The following is an 18,184-nucleotide window of genomic DNA, read 5'->3' as shown; positions in this document are numbered from 1 at the left end:
ACAGCGAGAGGCTTAATTCTCATGTTTCACCAAGTAAAAGTCAATAAAGAGGAATCTCCTCAATGAGGGATGCTCACAGTTATGACAAACTTCCCCCTTGTAGCCGGTGTTGTTACACACACACAGGAAGTCATTCCAGGACTGAATACACCTGCCTTCATGTTCACAAGGGTTTGGACTGCACCTGAGAAAAAACAAGAGACAGTTGACACTTTAATATTGCACGTCTCAAGATATTACATTGGGCATGTCATGTTTTCTTGTCAATACTGTTGTTGCATATTGTACAAAATATCATTTGCAGGTGACACTAATATGAGATGAATCAACCTGAGAGTTATAATCTAAGATCAAAACTAGAATAGTAATTTATTTTCTGTTGATTTATCAGTGATTACTCTGTCTTGTTTTCCTCCTTTGTGAGGCTTTGTTTCTTTATGAGTATTTATATTATAATATTATTGTTATTAATATTTTGGACAATAACTGACACATTGAAAAAACACTTTTTATTTGTATTATTGTTTTGTTATCCAGTACAAATACTTACATTTTCGTAAATCAAGATACAATTACTTGTGAAAATATTAAGTCATATTTTCTAAAAATTCAATCAAAATTAAGTGAGTTTATGCTTAAAACAAGAAGAAAAATCTGTCAGTAGGGAAAGAAAAATGAAGTTAGTTTGAAGGAAAAACAAGATGTCCTTCACAACTGACAGATATTTTTTCCTATTTCAGATCATTTTGATATGTTTTTCAGAAAACAAGACTAAAGATATGAAGTCATTTATAGCTTCTAAAGTAAATCTATCTTGATAGGAATGTTTAGATATTTGTACTGGTGTTAAATAGTATCAGATTCATCGGGGGTTTTTTTGGCGGTTTTTTTTTTTTTTGCATTTACAATTTTCTTATTATGTTCATCCTGATTTCCTATTACAGATTAAGACATTGACGTAACAAATAAACACTAAATTTATATCCTACACATGCATGCTAGTTTTCAGATCATGGTGGTGGCTTCCCATTGATATATATTGTTTTTATAGAGCTGAGCTAATGATATGTCGTACCAGTATTCTTGACTCCTACAGAAGCCATTTTTTATTTTACATGCATGAGGGCTGTTTGCTTGGCTTCTATAATTGGGAGGACAGTGTTGGCAAAACCCACCCACACAAACACACACCTATCAGTGATTCCGCAGGTGCCCAGCAGGATTTCAGCATATCTGCCCCATTTCCTCTGCAGCATGACATCTATATCCACCGGCTCATCATCTATAAAGATCTGCTGCATGCAGCCATGGAAGCGAGACAGCTTGGTCACACAGCGTGCCGTGTTATTGGTCTTAGGACAACCTGCAGCACATCAGATATGAAATATTAATCTAGTTATCTGCTATGCAACTGAAAGGCACTGAATACATTCACATTTAGTATAGATGATAAACATTAATGTAGCATTTATGCCATGTGCATATTTATGTATAACAGATGCATATTATTGCAAACATTAACATTGTTTCACAGTAATTTTAGGCAGTTTTAGAGGAGAGAGTCATGCAGTTTTAGTCATGTGGCACTGAATCATAACAGACTGATCGTCCTTATGTTCTGTTACTTACCACCAAAGAAGTAGCGGTCTCCTGTACGAACCATGAAGGGGTTGGTGATCTTCAGTGGTGAGCTTTCATCTTCATCTATAGTGATAGTTAATAAGTTGTCTTTGGCGGTCAGGTCTACTGTGTGCCAGAAGCCGTCATTGAGACGGTACCCTGAGACAAGACAAAATAGGATAATATTTACTGTACTGTATATAATCTTTCATCTGGTGTTGGTTCTGCTAAACTCTTGTTCTACAGGGGTTCCATTCAGTCCTCTCTTATAGAAACAGTGTTCAAAATGTCATAACGAATACTATGGACACAATCCTCAATCATACCTGCAGCGAAACGTAATCTCTTGTTTCCAGGCTGCATTAGAGTGACATTGACTTGTCCTTCGCTGAGGCCCAGCTCCAGAGAGCCCAACTCATCTGCAAACCTGGTGAACATCAGTAACCCTGTGTAGTCCCATGAGCGAAACTTAAACTTCACTGCCAGACGGTTCTTCCGGAAGAAGCCGGGCAGCTGCAGGTAGTTGTTGGGTCCTGCAAAGGTCATGGGCTTCCAGAGGAGATCACGGCAAGTATAATGCATCTTTTTCTGAAGAAAGGCAGATGAGATGGAAATATATACAAATTAATATTACAAATATTTTGCAAAAGCAATACAATGGCCATCCAAATGTGACATCATATCGAGGGGTGAGAACCAGAAGGGCGTAAGTGACATTTTTGGTGAAATGGAGACATATACATCAAATGAAAGCTCTTAATGAGCTCTTTCTACTGGAAAAAGTACTGTCATCCATGAGTGTACAAATTTGTATTATAAACAATTGAAATCAGTACACAAAGTCAGATCAAACTATTGTAAAATTTTTGTTTTGGCTCTCCTGTAAAGTTTGGTTGAGTCTGGTTCTCACCCTCGATGTGATTCTTCATCTAATAATTCACCCCACACTATGCTCTTGCTGTTGACTGTGTGAATTTTAGGAAAACTCTACAAACCTTTTTAGGAGCTAGTCGTATTTCAGGCTCCTGGTACTGTGTCTTGTAGATGACATTGATTCCATTGATAAAGACGTTTTCCATGCAGCCACGGAAGTTAAACTTACCGGGCAGATGGGGCACGTCTTTCTCAATCACGCCGCCAACATAAATCTAAAGAGAAATGGATAATTGCTATGATCAGGATGTAGGGAACATTGATTCCTCATTTAAATCTTCTGAACAAATGTGAGTCCTTTAGTGAAGTGTGCATTAATAGTTCATGTGTTTAATCCAACATAACACCTGTTTGTCCAGATCAAGGTACTGGAACTCTCCGTTGAGGACAGCAGTCTCAGTCTGGCTGTCCAAGGTGAAGTTAACCTCTCGTCCGTAGCGCTTGACGGTGACGTAGTGCCAGTGCTGAGTGTCCAGCAGGTTTCCCAGCATCATTGTGGTCATCCCATTGGTGTTATGGACAGTGCTACTCCCTGAAAAAGAGCAGAAATACATGTTCTGTGAATGTAGATAGAACAACAGATGGATAGATAGATAGACAGATAGACAGATTTGTCATCATTACCCAAGCTGATATGTAAGTAGAGGCGCCCAGTCTTCAGCTCTAGAGTGATGGAGTCTCCCTGCAAACCTTCACTGTGCAGGAGAATACCATCCTTCTCCAAAGTCTTAAAGTTTAAAGCGTAGTGGTCCTGAAGAGTCCTCATCCTGCCCCGTGGGAATGAATACGCCACCATGTCATCCCCCTCAAACTGCATCACATATGAGTCTGTTAGGGTCAAAGGTCAAGAGTATGAAGAGGACTGTCAAAAACTGTATTGGAAGATGTTCTTCATCTTAAAAACCAAACACAAAACAGACAAGCTAATATGTCCGGCTCTACTAGTTGAGCGACAGGAACCCAGATCATCAAGGGGTACACAGTGTCTCCCTAATTGCTTCTAGCTTGCATAATACAATGTTCATAGTTGTTGAATTTACAAATGAATATTCAATTAATCCATAAGCTTAACAGGCAGGTGTGAGTGCTTGATATTGTATCTGGAAAAAGTATTGTTATTTTTTGCAGTGCAAAGATATTAACATTTAAATGATACTCTGCTTGGCACACTGCCCACACACACACACACACGCACAAACATCTCATGATTTCTAGTATTAATATTTAAACATTCTTGAAACAAGAGTAAAAATGATATAGTATGTTTTGCAGTAAGAAAATATCATTTCATTTAGAGGGTTAAAATGTTTCATAAACCTCACTTTTTTATTTTGATGAAAATGACTTCTGAAAATGATCTTATGCCATTTTCCTTCTTAAGCACATATTGGATATATTTACTGGAAAACAAGACCAAAATACTGATTAAATTATTATTTTCTGCAGTACAGCTCAAAGGACCAGTTAACATTACAAAACACTGAGGAGATTTTCTGTATCATGTTAAGATAAAGTTCTTGGCTGCTGATAAAACCAAAGCTGTTGCCAGTAACTCAGTGTGCTGTTTACCGTAAGGACAGCCGTAGAACTCTACGCGAAGGCCGATCTTTCCTCCGTTCTCAGTATTCCAGCCCATGGGATAGATGCGCAGATGTTTGGCAGTGAACGCATAATGAAAGACGTTCCTCTTCACCTGGTAGTAATTCCAGTTGCCAGGCAACGTCTGAGAGACACAAAAAGCTTATATTAGAGGCTCTATGAATGTTACACACCGTTTAACAAACAAACCGCTTCTCTCACCTACAACTAATCCTACATCGAAAACTAATGTAAACTCTAAATTCTGAGTCAAAAATGATACAAATGCATGACCTCTTAACCTGTCCTGAACCACCAAACATCAGGATCCTTGATCAGCACAAATCATACAAACACTCTCTTTCCAAACACTCATAAAACATAGATTATTTTTACCATGTTGCCTCCTTTCATGACGTATGGAGTCCATGCGTCAAATCGGTCCCCGTACAGCAGCATGTATTTGGTGACCCAGTCATAAGAGTTGAAGGTACCCTGAGTAGCAATGGCCATAATACGATACTTCCTCCCCAAGTCAATCTGCATCCATGGCTGCCTGTCCCGAGGGGACGGAGACCAGCCGCTGCTCCCTACATCATCACATTTACATTCATTCATTTAGCAGATGCTTTTATCCAAAGTTACTTACAAATGCATCACACAAACATTTGAGAAATTCAGTTCATAAAAAACATTCTTGAGCCATTCTTGTCATGGGCTGCAGGAACTATTATAGTTGGTAGGGCCTTGGTCCCTATTTTGGGCATTCATAAATTGATAGATATTGAAAAAAATAAAAATAATTTTTGTATTTTTGAGTTCTCCTCTGGGGGAAAATAAAGAGAAATTCCTCAAATCCCTTGTGTGTTTTTGGCACTTCAAATAAAGCAAAAAGTTCAAATTGATATTTTTCTCCACCAACCAATTGAATTCATGCCTATAGAATCCCTCATTTAAATGTGTATGTGTACAGAAGATCTTATTTTACAGATTTAACGGCAGGTAAAAACCAAAACAAAACAAATAAAATAAAATACAGGCTGTTCTGTTGCCTAAAATATAATCAGGCTGATAACACTACAGGACAATATACTTGCTCAGTCTTGAAGTAGTCAGCATTTAGTGCAGCATTTAGCTCTGTTTCAAGTGATTTTGTGACATTTACTTTCTCTCATACAGTATATTATTTTCTTTTTCATTCATAGCTCAGTAATGTCAGATATAGTTACAAATGCTTTTATTCACAAAAAGCAAGATATTTTGCTTCAAAAGGGAACCCATCCAGCAGTCTGCTAGTAATTATAGTGGCTTACAATGTCTACTAATTCTAAAAGTCAGAGGAGAAGGTTAATATTATTTCACTTCACTATTCTCAATAAGACCTATTCAAACTTTTTTCCACAACCCATGCTTTTTGTGGTGTAGTCACTTACCATACAGTTTGGCAAAGTGTGCAGAGTAAAAAAAGTTATATCTGGAGGAAGCATGGAAAGAGGAAGCGTAGAGCGGAGAGATCAGCGAATCTAAGCATGGCCCTGAATAAAGAGAAAGAAAAAGAAAATTGCTGAGAATATTCAACAACAACAGCATTTCATAAAAGCATTATGAATGAATTATGAAAGCATTATCATAAAAGCAAGATGAGGCTTTCTTTTTTTTTTTTTTTTACTTCTGAAACAAGATAGCAGTTTAATGCAAACGGAAGAACACAATGAAACTCTGTGAAGTTATCTACATAAATTACCAGCAATAAATAATTTAAATTTCTGTTATGTATAATATTTCCAACTTAAGTTGTAGTTTTTCAAATTAAAAATCATCCTTTAGCTGGTATATGATATACAGTTTATCCAATTCATAGCACCACCATAAACGCAATAAAACCACCCTAGAACTAAGTGTGATTTCAAATATCCATTTCTCCAAAGCGAAAAATTGACTGGACAACATAATGTAATGCATTGGCTGTTCTATAGCTGAGATTATTACTAGGCCTAATGAACAACAATGACATTTGCCATTGCGCTGAAAATGGCATCTAATCGACCATGTAACCCTATTCAATGCCAAAGCAAACAACAAAACGTATACATCTTTGAGAGCGAATTACTGTAAGCTCAGACAAAGTTCCATGTTTAAATATTTTGCCTCTTGCTAATTATTCTTGCTAATTTGCATAGCAAATTAATATGCAAATCTAAGAAGTAATGAATGGAATATTACATTTTTACAGTATACTTATTGAGTTTAAACATAAATACATCTCTCAAAGATTGTATTATTGTGCTGTGTTGCTCTTAACTTCAAGTCCTGGCATCCTCCACCTTCAGGTCCTTTTCTGAATGTTTATATTATAAAAAATCATCTGTCCACAATACTGAAAAAGCCTTTTCAGTAACTTCAACAACGTTTAGATTTAAAATCAAAATAATGGAGAACGAATAGATTGTTTGTGGTATAATGTACTTTTGCACCGCATTTGTACAGCATGTGCACTGCACACGGATCATGTGTGAAACAGGCGGTGCAGTTGTAACATACAAAAATATGTGTCTTACTTAGTGGACTGATAGAACATAAATACGGCCCTTTTAGCAAGTCTTGCTGTGGCGTTTCATCAGTCCCTCTGGTACACAAATCCCTGCTTCAATTAGACCTGGCAACATTTCAGCCTAATCTAAACAGCAGAGTCAGATAAACCCACCTCAATCTCACCCTCTCAACAGAGCTCTAATAAAGCCATCTGCCCAAATGGCATCGCATCTCAAAGCCCATCCACCTCACCTCTCTAACAACAGATGACGCACAAAACAACAGGGGTAAGAGAGGAAGACATGAAGAGAGATTGCTGACAAGCTACCAAGATGAAAAGACAACCAAGAGGCAAGACACAGACATGTGGACACAGACAAATAGGCCCTGTAATTCACGGACAAAATTATAGCATTGCTCTACAAACAACATAAGTCAAATTGTGTTCTCCACCCAAAATACTGTATTCATTCACATTTATTCATGTATCAGATGCTTTTATCCAATGAAACAACAGGGGAGGAGTAGTACAACATAACAAATAAGGCGATAATATCTTAGGTTATAGAAATAGCACAAGTAAACAGCATACAGACAGTAGAGTAGCATATTTATGGGGTTCATTTGAGAAAGAAATACTGAAGGTCAAGTCAAGTCACCATTATTTATATAGCACTTTTTACAATGCAGATTGTGTCAAAGCAGCATTACAGTATTAAAATAAAAAAACTGGAAAACGAAGAGATTATTTATGCCTTATTGAAGATGTATATATTTGGACACAGGCACAATTTTTATTATTTTAGCTGCTGACCAAAACATATTTAAATTACAGTTAAATAATGAATATGGGCTTAAAGTGCACACTCTGAGCTTTAATTTGACTCAAAAGCCATTTCATGGACAGATTTCTACATCAATTAAGCAGGTAAAAGGTCTGGTGTTGATTTGCATTTGGAAGCTTTTGCTGTAAACCCACATCATGCAGTCAGGAGTTCTCCATGCAAGTGAAACAGACAATTGTTAGACTTCAGAAACAAAACAAATCCATCAGAGAGATAGCAGGAACATTAGGAGTGGCCAAATCAACGTTTGGTACATCCTGAGAAAAAAGAACGCACTGGTGAGCTCAGAAACATAAAAAAGCATGGATGTCCACAGAGGATGATCGGAGAATCCTAAAGAAAAACCCTTTCACAACATCCAGCCAAGAGAAGTATCCACTCTCCAGGAGGTAGGCTTGTCACTGTCAAAGTCTACAATCAAGAGAAGACTTCTTGAGAGCAAATACAGAGGGTTTAAAGGTGCCATAGAATGGAAAACTGTATTTACCTTGGCATACTTGAATAATAAGAGTTCTGCACATGGAAATGACATACTGTGAGCCTCAAACACCATTGTTTCCTCCTTCTTATGTAAATCTCGTGAATAAAAAAGACCACTGAAAAATAGGCGAATCAGAACATAACACCGACTGGGATCACTAATAGTTACGCCCCCAACATTTGCATATACACGCCCATGTTCGAGGCCAGCCACCAGCCGAACCATCAGAAGTTCTGCAGTTATTGTGAAGAAACATGCGAGGACAACAGCGAAAATGGCAGATCATGGAAATAAATGTTATGTTCCAGGTTGTGCAGGGGATGTGAAGTGCAGGGATGGGTTGGTGTCTGTATTCAGAAAGGCATGGAAAACAAATAACGCGTTCTAATAAAATAACGCGAGCCACTAAAGGGACATGGTTAGCTGCTTGTTAGCGGTAGCCTGTTACATTACAGTACATAAGATTTCACTTACCACATAAACAGAGTAAGGAGAGATGACTGAGGATGATGGCGAATGATTTACAGATCCTGAGCACCACTGACAAGCATCTGATCTTGTAAAATGTGTGGTACTGCCGCTCCATAGTATAAACAGAGTTCGTGCAATCGCGAATCTCGAAAGCGAAAGTGAAACTATAACGCCATCCTGCATTTGAATGCAGTTTCAATGCCCAGCATATTAATAGCGGCTCCCTGATGTCCGCATTTTATTTACAGTATAATTACCCGACGATATAACTGTGCGAGAAAGTATTGAAATATATATATTTTCCCTGTGTTTCCTTCCTGTAAGCTATTGAAATGAGCTGCACTGTGAAACAGCCAATCAGAGCAGAGCTCAACATTATTATTCATGACCCTTCCAAATAAGCCAATAACAGACCGTTTCATTCTAGGGAGAATTCCTAGGGTTGTAAATGGACATGTAAAACTGTTTCTGGAGATTTTTTTGACCTTACCTAAGCCACATACCTTCTATGTAGATATCAGAGAACAATTTAAAATATTGTATCAATATATTTTAACGGACGGGAAGAAAAAAGGATGGAAATGGCTTGGAACAGCTTATGCATGCAACATCATCTGTGAAACATGGTGGAGCAGTGTGATGGCATGAGCATGCATGGCTTCCAGTGGCACTGGCTTACTGGTGTTTAGTGATGACGTGACAGAAGACAGAAGCAGCCGGATGAATTCTGAAGTGTATAGGGTTATACTGTCTGCCCAGATTCAGTCAAATGCAGCAAAGCTGATTGGATGGCACTTCATAGTACAAATGGACAATGACCCAAAACATACAGCAAAAGCAACCCAGGATTTTTTGAAGGTAAAAAAAATTAATATTCTGCAATGGCCGAGTCAATCTCCTGATCTCAACCTGATTGAGCATGCATTTAATTTGCTGAAGACAAAACTAAAGGCAGAAAGACACAAAAACAAACAACTTAAAGGGTTACTCCACCCAAAATGAAAATTTTGTCACTAATCCTTTACCCCCATGTCATTCCAAACCTGTAGTTCTGTGCTTCGTTTGTCTTCGGAACACAATTTAAGATACTTTGGATGAAAACCGGGAGGCTTGTGACTGTCCCAATGACTGCCAAGTGAATAACACTGTCAAGGCCCAGAAAAGTAAGAAAGACATCGTCAAAATAGTCCATCTGCCATCAGTGGTTCAACCGTAATTTTACAAAGCTACAAGAATACTTTTTGTATGCAAAGAAAACAAAATAACGACTTTATTCAACAATTTGTGTTCTCTGCGTCACCATAGCGCCATTTTGGAGAATATCCGCTGGACGCAAACTGTGTACGCTGTTCTGTGTCAGCCACACCACACGGATATATCTTCTACGTTTATTCACACTTTGACTTGAACGAAAACAGCGTATCCGTGTGGTGTGATGGCAGATGGACTAATTTGACGATGTCTCTCATACTTTTCTGGGCCTTGACAGTGTTAATTGTTTGGCAGTCAATGGGACAGTCACAAGCCTCCCGATTTTCATCCAAAATATCTTAAATTGTGTTACGAAGACAAACGAAACTTTTGAGGGTTTGGAACAACATGGGGGTAAAAACATGCCGCCTCAGTTCAAGCGGCATATGAAACAATCATCTCTTCCTCTTTGATAGTTATAGCATGAAATAAACATAAATGAACATCAGACGGTATCTTGAAAGACGTCAATGCACACCATTTTTCAAGCTCAAGTCCACCAACGTTAAGCTGCTCTCCTGTCTGGTTTGTTTGTCGGACAAAAATGGCAGATTCAGCATTATAATTGGACAGATTGCCTGTCAATCAAACTCCCTGCAAAAGGTCAATTACATTGCAACAACGACAACATCCTGTTAAAAATGTTCCCTGATGTTTTATCAGTCTTTTAAAACCACCATTGGGGATGTATTTAATGGGAAGAATGGTTCATAAATAACATCTTATCTTACAATCTTACAATGTAAGTTACAATGTTTTCTTTCGAGAATACAGTTAATGATTGGGTCAGGCTTAATTTGTTTTATTATAATTAACTTCTAAAAAAACAGAAGTCCATTATGTAATGTTCTTATTTAATTGTGTGTATTTCTTAACAAGGTATTAACTTTAGCTACCACAAAGAGACTGCAGGGGTCAGACTGCTCAACACAGCAGAGGTTATTAGTATTCTGACCACTGCAACTGCCAGTGAGGGAACAGAGTGGAAAAAGAAACAGTTTGATGGAAAGAGAGAGAGAAATTGAGAGATGGAGAGCGAAAGCAAGGAATATAACAGAAAACTGCATGAGTCATCTAGTTTATTCTCAAGTGATTTCAATTCCCATCTGATTCAAAGTCCCCTGCTCTGTCATCTTTCAGCCTTTGACTAGCCGGATTCATCAAGCCATGAACTCCATTATGAAAGTCTTCTGAAAGAAATGGCTTGTGGTGGAAACATCCTGTGAATATTCCTTTATTCCAGCTGATCCATGGGAAGAGCTGCACATCTGTTCCCTGAGATATGACTCCCTAGTGAAAAACATGCTGACCGAGAATGACCTTGGCTGGTCAAAGAAGGTGTGTGTGTGTGTGTGCGTGCATTTTTGTGACAAATGAGGACATAAATTTGTATAATGACAAGGGTATGACATAGGTATTACAAGAAGAAGGTGACTTTTCAGGACATTACCCCATGTCCCCACTTTTCAAAACGCTTATAAATCACACAGAATGGAGTGTATTGAAAGTCTGAAATAGCACAAAGTTTCCTTTAAGGGGTAGGGTTAGGTGTAGGGTTGGTGTAGGGCGATAGCACATACAGTTTGTACAGTATAAAAACCATTACGCCTATGGGGTGTCCCCACTTTTCACAAAAACAAACATGTGTGTGGGTGTGGGTTTGGTCAGGATGTGGCCTTGATTCTCTAGTCAAAGGTGACAATTATTCATGCTGTTGAATTTTATGATATCAGTAGCATTTGGACATTGATACATTATATTCAAATAAATGTATGAATCTGTATATCAACAGGTATTTGAATACATTTCGAAGTAATTATCATAATAATGCAAAGACATTAATATAGTGCTATAAGCATAAGCTAAAAAAATCCATGTCAAGATCCATGTTGAAGACTCTCATCTAAGATTAGCCTCACTTCCATACTGTCCCAAAAGCACCAGCACCAGTGCAGTATTCTGATTCACATTAGGCAGATAAATTAATCGATTCAATGTGACCCAGCCCCATCTGTCTTTGTAAAATATGAGACGCAGAGATTGTCTGTCCCTCTTCACCAGCTCTGAGATCGATGATCTCCACCCTGTGCTATTCTTTCCCCACTACAGCTGTGCAGAGCAGAGGAGTGCCTGCCCTGCAGGAGAAGCATTACAGTTATTAAAGCACTCAGTGCAGAAGAGCTGTGAGGTAAACTGGGAATAAGCAATGACAGGGTCATGGAGATATATGCTGAGACTTGCACATAGACGTGCTTGTGCAAAACTTGCCTATTTAAATACAAAAGCTCTGTTCAAAAACCTACTAGTGAGCTACCTTCTATATAGCCCACATAGGCAGCTGCCTTCTAAAGGAGCATCCTAACTGTTATGGAAGCTAATAAGTGATGGATTCAGAATGCTCTACTCAGTCAGCAATTGTGCACACCTTGCAAACAGCACAGGATGCTCGCCACACCATCGATTTCAGTAGCTTGATGTTAGCATGTTGCACAGTGCAATTCTTTAATAATCACAAAAACACAGCACACATACAAATCGGATGAACACTGGACTATTTATAACCAATAATTTCTAGTATTTTATCAAATATAAACCACCCTTGTTTTGTTCACCTTCATCTCATCCCCCCCAGTGAACCTTTCCCATTGCATTCTGGGATTGTCTTCTCTGTGAAGGACACAAGCAATTCTGCTTTGAAATCTGGCTAAAACAATAGGTGTGTCCCACTTGCGCACTATCCTATCCCATTTTATAGAATAGTGTGTTCACACCATACATTCCAAAAAGAAGAACTTCACTTCAAATTCCGGGATAACACATTTATTTAAACCTATGAAGAATTCTTTGTAATTTTGTAATGGCACAATTTATTAATCTATAGTAAAAAAAATAAAAAAATAATATCCACAATAAAAACTAAAAATATTTGCAGGTGTGCGTTTGGTTGAGCATCATTTTTGATACATTAAGCTTTTATGGCAAAAAATAGTATGAGGCCCAAACTGAGAAAATATATGCAATTTGGTGCTGTTGTTGAATTCTGATGAAATCTTTCTAACTGCATAGCAAACTACTTACATAAAATGCATCTAAATATCAGTTGAACATATAAATATACCTATATCTCCCAATAATATGTCTTAGTAACATGATAATTAAATGCTATAGTTTTATGATCAAAGCTCTGTGGGGCAAAACAAATAATGCAATGCAGTGCAATGCAATACAAATAAGAGATGATGTATCATATTCACATTTTAACATGATTTTTCTAAAAACTATGTACGTATAATCAAGTAAACCTAGCTGCTTCAGTCCAGTAAGTATTCATCTTAAAATATCACAAACAATATAAAAGTTATTCTTGTATTTACTTCATAAAAACCATTAAGAACTTTATAGCAAAAACATGAATAAACATAATCAAACATTTCAAACATGATACAGTACAGGCTTTATAGGGTTAAACAAAACAAAAAAGTGGAATGTGGAAATGTGGGTATCACACCCATGGACTTTTTTGTTGTGTTTTCATCCCTGGTGTGTTCCTTGACCCAGTTTTCCTTCACCTGTGTCTTATCAATTATCCTCATTTGCTTGTGTATTTAGTTCTGTTCGGTGTGTCTTTGTCGGGTCTACTAATCTACCATTGTTGCACATTAAATATTATTGAACTCTTCTTCATCGTCGTCCTTCTGGATCATTATACACACCATGTTGTGATACACTGGATGACAAAATAACCTTTATACTATTTATACACTAGACAGTTGAGAATCTAGCACAGTGGTTTTCAAAAGACTTTAAAAAAATGGGTCGCCAGGATGATTTAAGGAAAACGTAACCAAGTTCAAGACTCAGGAAAGAAGCAATTAAATAACATAAACAACAAAACGAAAGTAACCGGCAGCCGCCTCAGGTCAGAATCAAATGTGTATTTGTGTTTGCGCTCTGTTTTTGGAGCGTTGTACATTGTAGCAAATCAGAGACATATCTGTTGATTTCTATAACGCAATGGCCAATCAGAGGAGCTTTATGCCGAGTTCACACTGCACGATTTTAGCCCGATTTTTCACTCGCCGACAGGTTTTGATAAATCGCCGACAAATGCCCGATATCGGAGGCAAATCGGAGCTCGTTCACGCCAGTGACAATCGCGCAGTGTGAATTACCAAAGACGCGATCTGAGAGAATCGCCGACACGTCGCCGACGCCTGTGAAATATTTGACATGCTAAATATCTGGAGCTGTCGGCGTGTCACGAATCTGGTCCATTCACTTCCGCTCCCTCACCACCAGAGGTCACCCGCTCATCACATGGACTCTTGCACTTCACCATCTAACTACATTTCCCATCATCCATTGCACAGATATCACAGCTGTGACCAATCACTCATTGCACTAATCACACACACCTGATCCTATGCACACGCAATCACACACTCTATTTAAACCTTGGACTTTCTCTGCCTCACTGCTGAGTATTGTATGCGTTTACCGCTCCTCTAGCTGTAGCTACTCTACAGAGCCCTTGTCAGTATCATAGTCTTGGATTACCTGTTCACCTGTGTTTGTTTCTAACCCGTGTTTCCTGGATTAACCCTTTCTGTGCCATTCCGTGTTTCTTTTCAGTTCCTGTATTGTTCTGCGTTTTTCACTCCCCTAGTGTTAGCTGCGATCTGGAACTTTTGTTGTTTTCTAGTCTGTGTTCCTAGTGTTTACCCTGTCTCCTGTTCGACTCTGATTATTTCCCTTGCCTGGATTATAGCTCATGTACCTGGATTATCTCTCTGCCTTGCCACATTTGATACTGTTCGCCGATCGTCGACCCACGCTTGCCCTAGGTTTACTCTTTGTCTTGTCCGTGCCATACCTGTTTGCCATTGTTTCGACCCTGCCTGTATTTATGACCATGCCTTTAAATAAAAGCTTGCACATGGATCCGCACGTCTCACGTCTCGTCAGCCACGTTACACGGCGATTCACAATCACGCTGTGTGCAATGATTTCTGACTGAAAACTACATCACGATGACCTTCAGCCAATGAGAGACAAAGATACAGGGCAGAGGGAAGTTCGGTGAGGAGTTATAGACCATATCAGTATTTTAATATGTACAATTATATCATACAGAAACACGCACAAAAGCTTGAACAACCGCAACATCAGCATAACAGTTACTGCAAAAGTATTATTTACCACTCTGCAGAACACAATCCCTGTTCCCTGCATCTCCCTCCTGCATAATCTGTTTTTCTTTTTTTAGCTGGAAATCAGCGCACAGACAATTTGCGGGCTATATTTTTTTAATACTTCCAGTCTCGCGCACGCAGGTTCTCGCGTTATTTCCTTATCACTTCTCGCGCGTGTTTTGTTGTGAAACGTGGTTTGCGGATCAGAGTTGTCGGCGATTCTTCCTATTGTGAAATCGTGCAATGTGAAAGCCCCTGTCGCCGATCCATCGTGCAATGTGAACACAGCAGCGACTGAATGCTTCCCCAGATAGTCACGCAGTGTGAAAACAACAGCGATCCGACGAGTTTGAAAATTGTGCAGTGTGAACTCAGCATTAGTGAGTCAGAATCCACTCACCGCTCAGAACTCGAGGGTTCTTGTTCAGTCCAGAGTTCTGGAAGCTCGCAACGCGAATCCTCTGATTATAATGAACAAAGTGTAGGTGATGTAAATAAGAGATTAACTGTGCTGTGTTGACATATTCATTGATTATAGCAGAATTAGAGATCGTGATAAACTGAAATGAGTGACAGCTTTTTAAGGAAGCACACTTTGCGCACTTTCTTTGCTGTATATAGCCTCCATTCAGAATTTGAATAAAAGTTTCGTTTTTCATGCTGCTAAGAGGACCAATGTGGCGTACTAAGTTTCGGAAGTGACAACCACATATTCTCTCGAAATCGCAATGACATTGTGATAATCATAATATGGACTGGGCAAAATATGATATCAGAATAGATGTGCATGAAGGCAAGCACCCTCACTAATTGCAGAAGCACCGACAGTGATTTGATTTTGGAACAGAGCATCCTTCCAGAGCTCTACAGTGCGACTCGAGATCGGTCTGTAGCGCAGTTGTCTTTACTTCCTTCCTTCTTTCTTTCTTTCTTTCTTTCTAAATAAATAAATACATACATACATAAATATGGGTCGCGTCAATTTAACAAGTCAAAAATAGGGTCGCTCTGAAAAAAGTTTGAAAACCACTGATCTAGCCTATAGTAAAAGTGAGTCATTTGGGACACAATGATGTTGTCTTAGAGGGCTTCATAGTTAAGATGGCTACCAACAATCTTCATCTAAAGATCTCACCAAAAACGCCTTTAAATTGTTGCCTCAGTGGCTCAACTTCAATTTTGTGAAGCTACGAGAATACTTTTTGTGCGCAAAGAAAACAAAAATAGCATAATTTATTCAACAGTTCTTGTCCTCAAGTACCACGATGCATGCTTTCTCCTGAACGTAAACAATGCTGATTTTTTGTTTTCTGGGTCTGGGAACATTTCAGCTGCGTTGCTGTCTATGCTGGGTCAAAGAGCTCTCAAATTCCATCAAAAATATCTTAATTTGTGTTCCGAAGATGAACTAAGGTCTTACAGGTTTGGAATGACATGAAGGTGAGTAATTAATGACAGAATTTTCATTTTGGGGTGAACTAACCCTTTAACTCTTGATAATCTATAAATAATCCGTCTCTTGCTCCCTCTCACTCAATCTGTGCTCTATGTGCTCTAATTTTTGCAAAACGCCTTGTTGAATTTTAAACGGTTCCATTTCACTCCCTTGTGATGTTATTTTTTTCACTCTCAATTGTTCCTTCTCCTCTTTCCTCCAAAGACCTTGGCTGCTCTCCACTCAAAGATAAGAGAGAACAGTGACACATGTGAAGCAGCTCCTTGAACGCTCTCTCTCTCTCTCTCTCTCTCTCTCTCTGTAACACATGTGTTGAATTACAGGCACTCCCCCAGTCTCTGCAGGCTGACGCAGCACTTTGCTCTATCGAGTGCATATCACGTGAGCTATCTTTCATCACTGGGAAGAGGCCGCAGTACACATGGGTCTAGACTAAGATTGCTAGTTCAGATCAATCTCTTTGGGCTGGCTGAGATTTTAACTATCATATAGGTGTAGAGGCTGTGGTTACATTTTTATCATGGTGAATAGAAACCAGGGGGTCACGTTGGCATGAATTATTCATAACAAGACTTGCAGCACAGTAGGTGGCAGTCTTTGAATGAAATAAAAGATAAGCTCAAAAGGACTTCAAAATACTGAGTCAATCCAAAACTCCATTATAATCAATGAAGCTCTCTACACTGCACAACGAATCTCTTATTTACACCATCTACACTTTGTTTGTTATAACGAGAGCATTTGTGAGCGTGCATAACTCAGCAATGAACAAAAGTATTTTGAGCAGTGAGTGGATTCTGATTAACATTGCATTCAAGGAATCAACATATGTCTGCGATACATTACTCAACGCTGCACAAACACGCAAGTAGAAATCTTTGAAGCTCCTCTCAGCGCAAACACAAATAGCCTATGCTGATCCAACCCATTCTCACACCCAACTCGTCACATATTGAAGCTTGGTCAGGACCACTTGGCGTCGCTTTTTGACGCTCAAGGTACCCCTTAGCGTCATTTTTCGACTTGCAGGGTCCTCCGTTGCTTTAAATAGGAAACCCTTAGCGTCAATATGCCGACGCCATACTGGGAATTTTATCGTCATAATTAAATTATATATTGTGTAATAACATTGCCATTATTGCATATATGTTGGGGTGTGATTTTTCAATGTAAACAGCCACAACAGTTTTATTTATATTACATTATTTACACATTATGAGCACATAACCCAACCCCTGCCCCTAAATTTGTCAATAAAACACAAGATATAACAGGCAGATACAACTACTGTCATAATTTATTCAAAAAATATTAATATTCCAAGTCTTCCGAGGCAAAACATTTGATTTGTGAGAGGAGTAGACGCGTTAAGCTCATCCCGTATGCAGTCTGTGCGCGAATTCAAAAAATGCCGCCAGAAGAAGCCTTGGTTGTGAAATGCTATTGGCTCTTGTGTGTCTCGTGACCGATTGCGTTTTGCTGTTCTGACAGGCTATTGGCTCTTCTGTGTCTCGTGACCAATTGCGTCATGCTACGGGACTTGAGTATCTTTTGAATGAGATGTGAGCGTTAACGGAGCGGGGTCATTTTCAGCGATTAAAACCTTATGTTTTGCTCTCTTCTTCTCATAAAGACTTCGTATGGCTTCAGAAGACCTGGAATGCAGCACGACTTGTTTGTAATGCTTTTATACTGCTTGTTTATGGGCAGTTTTGCAATAAACACCGGTGACTTAACTTACATTTGCCTGTTAACTGTTACGTGTTTTATGTTGTTCAGAAGTGGGTAGGTTTAGGGTAGGGGTGGGTAAGGTGCTCCAATAAAA

At 38.8% G+C, this 18,184-nt stretch overlaps 1 protein-coding gene across 6 annotated transcripts in view; it reads right to left on the bottom strand.

Annotated features, from left to right (window-relative positions):
* The window catches only part of cntnap1 (contactin associated protein 1), a 35,687-nt gene that overhangs the window by 13,491 nt on the left and 4,012 nt on the right, over positions 1-18,184 (bottom strand). For 5 of the 6 annotated variants that reach the window (XR_009270435.1, XR_009270437.1, XR_009270436.1 and 2 more), the window contains exons 2-11: positions 5,565-5,666; positions 4,528-4,721; positions 4,123-4,276; positions 3,178-3,381; positions 2,901-3,085; positions 2,616-2,768; positions 1,947-2,208; positions 1,630-1,779; positions 1,192-1,363; positions 78-184 (exon numbers count right to left, since the gene is read on the bottom strand). Coding sequence is in view for 3 of the 6 variants with exons in the window: in XM_058771680.1 (XP_058627663.1) it covers positions 78-184; positions 1,192-1,363; positions 1,630-1,779; positions 1,947-2,208; positions 2,616-2,768; positions 2,901-3,085; positions 3,178-3,381; positions 4,123-4,276; positions 4,528-4,721; positions 5,565-5,666 (1,683 nt within the window). In the remaining 3 variants the exon portion in view is untranslated. Of the gene's footprint in view, positions 1-77; positions 185-1,191; positions 1,364-1,629; positions 1,780-1,946; positions 2,209-2,615; positions 2,769-2,900; positions 3,086-3,177; positions 3,382-4,122; positions 4,277-4,527; positions 4,722-5,564; positions 5,667-14,910; positions 14,960-18,184 lie in introns of those variants that run through there. The other variant, XM_058771679.1, reaches the window with a different exon arrangement.

Source organism: Onychostoma macrolepis, chromosome 03 (assembly GCF_012432095.1).
Source record: "Onychostoma macrolepis isolate SWU-2019 chromosome 03, ASM1243209v1, whole genome shotgun sequence".
In the NCBI taxonomy this organism is placed as follows: Eukaryota; Metazoa; Chordata; class Actinopteri; order Cypriniformes; family Cyprinidae; genus Onychostoma; species Onychostoma macrolepis.
The sequence above is the reverse complement of the archived record's forward strand: the minus strand, read 5'-3'. Positions and strand labels throughout refer to the sequence as shown.